Consider the following 6,000-nt stretch of genomic DNA (forward strand, 5'->3'; position numbering starts at 1 on the left):
CCACAAACAGCAAAAGTCGAGGAAGGAGAGAGAATAAGGGCATACCAGCTGCTGAGGAAATGTCTGACTCATTTCTTCAATAAGCTGCTTCCCCAAGGCTTCTAAGGTTGGATAATAGAAAACCTTGTCTTTTTTTCCCCCAGGAAACTGGCTAAGTCAACGCTGGTCCTGGTGCTGGTGTTCGGCGTGCATTACATCGTATTTATCTGCCAGCCACACTCCTTCTCTGGGCTCTGGTGGGAGATCCGCATGCACTGTGAACTCTTCTTCAACTCCTTCCAGGTGACCAGCAGTGCCTGTGGTTTGGTGCTCAAGATTGATTAGTTTTTGTTAGCTCCCTCAACTTTCCCTGCCCTTTGCTCAGGTTCTGAGGGCCCAACTCTTACTGTGTTTCCTCCTAGGGGTCGGGTTAATTCTCTGACCCTGTAGAGAACCAGTATGGAGCTGTTTGGCCCAGGAACAAGCCTGGATAGCAAGATAACAAGGCACATTGTTGGAGAACACTCCACTGCTGTAGGGCAGAGTCCTTCACTATTTTCTGGTGTGTGTGGAAAGTAAATGAAATTAAAAGAAGACAAAAGCAGGGAAAAGGGAGACAGGAAAGGAAGGTGAAAATAGGGGAGGAGGTTGCCCCCTCTCCTTCATCACAGCGTAAAGAGGATGGATGACCGTAACCTCTCAAATGGACCAATCTTCACCGCACCTCCTCACTTCACCTTGAATCTGTGATGTATTTATTCCAGAGGGAGTAACAGAGAGCGTGAGACAGGTATGAGTGACCATAGTCCGAGAACACAGATGGAAGTTGCCCCCATGGAAGTGATTATGTACATGTTTCCTAGTTACAGAATGAAAGGGAGTCCTAAGTCAGTATGTTTATCACAAATGTTAGTGGGGCATTCATGTAGATGAGTCAGGACAAAGACAAAAACTCTGCACTATGGATTTCAGATGGAACCTGAGAATGTTCTTAGCTCTTGGTTTGTGGGAGCCATTGGTTTGATAATTCAATACATTCTAGAGGTTTTTACCTGATGGCTATAATGATGTAGGTCTGCTACAAGGTGGGCAAAGAATGACTCTTAAGGGAATGGAGGATGGCCCAGGCTGATCTGCACTCTCAATCATCAATATGTCCTCTCTCTGCAGCTGCAAAGTTCTATAAGGCTATACAACCTGTAACCTGGCCAGTTCCCAGCAGCCTGAACAATTGAAAGTTTTACAGTTGGGCAGTACTACTGACTTGTCAAGAATATCCAAAGGTTTCCTGTTGTACTCAGTATCAAGTTCAAGTGTCATTTTCTGCCACACACAGCCCTGTGTGGCCTGGAGCTGGTCGACACTCACCTACTCTCCTACTGAACTCATGGGACCTGGCTGTTTCTTCACCAGTGTGCCTGGGATAGAGAGGGAGTGAGCAGGAGAGTGTCATTATCCTGAAACTCCCCCCCACCCCATATCCATCCAGTTGACAATATGTTTGTCATGCTGAGAAGCTAAAAGTCACCCCGGAGAGGGTCTTGCTGAGTTTCTTATCCTATTGTTCCCACACTATTGTTCCCTGTAACAATGGTGTTACCTGTAAGACCCTCCTTGCTTTGTTTTTCTCATGTGGCTGCTGTCATATATTTTATCCAGGTCTGCCTCTTCCAGAACCGTTGTTTATATCTTACCCCTGTCATGCTGGGTGGCTCTCAGTACAGTGTTTAAGCTCAATAGACATTTCAAAGTGAAGAAAAGGTCCTTTGTGCTTGTACCATGTAATAGTCTATGTTGGTAGCTGCTAGCATTTAGGGCATATAAACATATTTTACCAAGCAGGGGATAACATAAATGAGACCACATAATAGGAATCGGTTCTTTGTTCACCTCCGAGGATTCACTCAGTTGTTTGCTTTGGCTGAAAGCAAGCCAGGGCCACAAACGTAATACAACAAATATTTGGAAATATTAGGAGAACATAATTTGTGTAATTTTCTGAAGATATCAAAGGTCAGCTTTTCAGCTGGTGAATTTTGGTACAGGATATTTTCCTGCTCTGGGCTTCATGAATTGCTAGGGGGTTCATGGTCTTTTTTTTCTCTACAGGGTTTCTTCGTATCTATTGTCTACTGTTACTGCAATGGAGAGGTAGGTTTGAAGACACCAGAGGCCTCTGAAGATAAGCTCCAAAATAATATTTGTTTTTAATCCATTTTATGTTTTTATGACAGAACACAAGAAACTTAGTAATTTACAAAGGGTGGAGGTCTGTTTCTCACAGATCAAAATGGGGTCGTCTATGTTGAGGAGGCCACATCTACCCGGGGTCTTCTTGTTACATTATCCTGTGAGGGAAGGCAGAGACAAGGGAGCTCACACCTTTGAGAGACTGACTTCACAACCCTGAGTTCTTTCCTAAAAGGGAGATTCTTATTTTATTCAATTCTAAATCAATTCTGGTTAATACTAATACTTTTGGTCCACATCGAGTTCTATAAAAAAGTCAGCTACTTTCCTGAGGATGAATCTGAATGAAAATAAATTCAATTAAAACAGATGAGTTTTTCATGACAAGCTGAGGATGGGACCATCTCAATCCATTCAGAAATCACCAGAGAGAAGTAACTACACCTTGCTTGATCACTTGGATGATGCATGTGACTCTGGAGCTTTATGTATGCCTTGCTGTTGCATGGGTTGCTGCCTCCCCCTTTTCCTTTCAAGTCTCCATCTTGCTCCATGTCCTAGAAGGACAAGGACACCTGATACTACAGTGGATCACCAGAGGCTTCTTTCTGTGGGATGCTGGTCTTTGCATAAGGACCTTGAGTGGCAACTTATCAATGCACCATCCCAATTTACTGCTGGGTTATTTCCACCTTAATTTGCAGCAGGCCTAAGGTGCAGCATCAGTGTTTGCTTTTCCCTCCTCAGATGAAGAAATGAGTGTTTTGCTTCAGGTAATACCAACTTACAAGCAATTTGCTTCCCAGGGTCTTTGCTTCCCCTGGTGCTCTGGGGAAAGAGTCAGTAGAAAAGACACTTTGGTAGCAGGCAGGGAGGCCAGCACTCCATCCCATCAGGCTGCAGCTGCAGTCTGTCTGTCTTTCTTTCTTTCTTTCTTTCTTTCTTTCTTTCTTTCTTTCTTTCTTTTCTTCCTTCCTTCCTTCCTTTCATTTTATTTAAATTTGAAACAAGGTTGTTTTACATGTTAATCCCAGTTCCCTCACCCTCCCATACTCCCCTATCACTTCCACCAAACTCCAGCCTTTCTGCTCCCCAGGGAGGGTGAGGCCCTGCATGGGGAGTCTTCAAAGTCTGTCACATCATTTGAGGCAGGGCCTAGGCCCTCCCTCATGTGTCTAGGCTGAGTGAGTATCCCTCTGTGTGCATTTGTATACTAGGAATAAATACTGATCCATTACTAGAGGCCCCATAGACTGCCCAGTCCTCCTAACTAACACCCACATTCAGGGGGTCTGGATCAGTCCTATTCTGGTTTTCCAGCTATCAGACTGGGGTGCATGAGCTCCCCCTTGTTCAGGTCTGCTGTTTCTGTGGGTTTCCCAAGCCTGGTCTTAACCCCTTTGCTCATCACTCCTCCTTCTCTATAACTGGATTCCAGAAGTTCGGCTAGTGTTTAGCTGTGGGTATCTGCTTCTGCTTCCATCAGCTACTGGATGAAAGCTCTAGGATGGTATATAAGGTAGTCATCAATCCATCAATCTCATTATCGTGGAAGAGCATTAAAGGTAGCCTCTCCATTATTGCTTAGATTGTTAGTTGGGCTCATCCTTGTAGATCTCTGGACATTTCCCTAGTGCCAGATTTCTCCTTAAATCTATAATGGCTCCCTCTATTATGCTATCTCTTTTCTTGTTCTCCTCTATTCTTTCCTCGTCTCAATCTTCCTGTTCCCTCAAGATCTCCCAAGCAAATTGGGAGCATGGAGGGAGGGGAGAGGGAGTTAGGAGAAAGAGTGGGGGAGAAGAGGAGGGGAGAGGTGGGCATGAGGGAGCAGGAAGTGCCTGCTTTTCTATCTCCATCCTGTCTTTATTTTCCTCCCTCCTGATGGCTCTTGCAGGTTGACAGTGTATGGCATTTTTGTTACAAGCAGAGTACCTTCCTTGGCTTTCCTCTACGGGGGGTGGCGGGGGGGGGGGGGGATTTGTGTCAGACATCAGACGGTGAAGTGCCCAGAACAGTTTATTTAGTACCCTCTAAGAGTGGAGGAAAGAGCTGAGCTCTGTTTTCATTTAGGCAGAGAGCATTTCAAATGGAGAATTTGGGAGCTTAGCATCAGAAGAAAAAGCACAAAATTAGGCAGGGTGTAGTGGTCACCGTGAGCTGGCTGTGCCAGCCAAATTAAGGCTCCATTCTTCCACAGTAACAGGGCAGCAGAAGTCCCAGCCTCTCAATGGACCATGGATCCTAGAGAGGAGTTCGGAGTGTTAGCACAGTTGTGGGTCCTCTGTGGTAAAGTGTTTGCAGAAAGGACTTAGGGGACTTTTATCGGGTATTCTGGCTGGCTAGAATGAGCAGCATAACTTCCCTGCAGCATTGAGTTTCCTCAGACAAGCACTTTGAGGAGGGCGACTATCCCTGGAGTGTGTGAGACTTGGTGTCCCACTCCCACTGCCACTGTTTATCTCTTATTTCTCCTCCAACTCGGAATTCACTTTCTTCCTTTTGATAAGGCAGCTGTTTGTTTCAGTGACACTTCGGCTTCATTTAAATACTAAAAGTAATATTGACTGGGAAGGTCTTTTTGAGGTGTACCGAAGGCACAGATCTGTAGAGTCCCTGAACACAGAGGGACCTCATCCAGTGCTTATTATTATTATTATTATTATTATTATTATTATTATTATTATTATCACTGAAGTCTAAGCAACACTCGTCATAACGTGGGCGTGGAGGGGGGCGTAGGACTTCCTTTATGGTTTCTGATACACAGCGTGTTGTGCTTCTTATGCTGTAGGTGCAGGCTGAGATGAAGAAGATGTGGACCCGGTGGAATCTGTCCATCGACTGGAAAAGGACGCCACCTTGTGGCGGTCACAGGTACGGCTCGGTGCTCACCACTGTCACTCACAGCACCACCAGTCAGTCACAGATGGGGGCAAGCACACGCCTGGTGCTCATCTCCAGCAAACCCACCAAGAATACCAGCAGACAGATCGACAGCCATGTGACTCTGCCTGGCTACGTCTGGAGTAGTTCTGAGCAGGACTGCCAGCCACACTCCACCCCTGAGGAAACCAAAGAAGGACACGGGAGGCAGGGAGATGATAACCCAGCGGGGGAGTCTTCCAGGCCAATAGTATTCACCCTAGACTCCGAAGGATGTAGGGGACAAACCGAGCGTATCTGAGTCACCATTTGGGGCTCCAGTGGATTGGTGGATCTGGTGGTAGGAGATAAACCTAAGCTGGAAGACTGAAATTCTGGAATAAGGCATTGCTTAGACGGTTTCAGTTTCTACCAGTTGGCTACTATAAATATTCATGCATAAAAGGGTATTATTGGGGCAGTTTGTTAACTTATGTTGTTGGCATTACTCCTTCCTGAATTAATATTTTCTCTGTGGTTATTATTATTTTTGCTTCTTTTAGATAGAAAAGGTCTCCAGCGCTTGTCTCTACCTTTCTCTCAAAACTATCACCCTGAATATGATAAGATCATCTCATTTGCATCATTTTGCTTTAAAGCAATCACTGATCTTTATCTTTGTCATTTTAATGAACTTCCACTATTGCATTCATTTTGTCTATGTACTGAAGCAATCGACGAATGTATATTGGAACAGGAAAATCAGTTGACTGGACATTAATAAAGTGATACATTTCTGACAGTTATGAGTGATTCTAGGAGCAAAGAAAGCCATCCTATTTTCCTTTGAATGTTTCCCCCCATGTGGTGAGCCCAAATCCTCTCTTGCTCTTCCATTTTTGTAAACCACAACTCTCAGTCAGTGACCTTGTGTTGCAAAGCTGCTTCTGTGCAGATTCGCTTATA

General features: G+C 45.0%; 1 protein-coding gene across 1 annotated transcript in view; it reads left to right on the forward strand.

The window, feature by feature from the left end:
• Window positions 1-5,612, forward strand: part of Pth2r (parathyroid hormone 2 receptor) — a 63,839-nt gene extending 58,227 nt beyond the window's left edge. The window contains exons 11-13 of the mRNA XM_051190373.1: window positions 144-282; window positions 2,089-2,130; window positions 4,964-5,612. Of these exons, the coding sequence (XP_051046330.1) occupies window positions 144-282; window positions 2,089-2,130; window positions 4,964-5,356 (574 nt within the window). The 3' untranslated portion in view covers window positions 5,357-5,612. The remainder of the gene's footprint in view (window positions 1-143; window positions 283-2,088; window positions 2,131-4,963) is intronic.
• Window positions 5,613-6,000: the final 388 nt, after the last annotated feature.

The sequence above is a fragment of the Phodopus roborovskii genome, unplaced genomic scaffold (genome assembly GCF_943737965.1).
Source record: "Phodopus roborovskii unplaced genomic scaffold, PHOROB, whole genome shotgun sequence".
Lineage (NCBI taxonomy): Eukaryota > Metazoa > Chordata > Mammalia > Rodentia > Cricetidae > Phodopus > Phodopus roborovskii.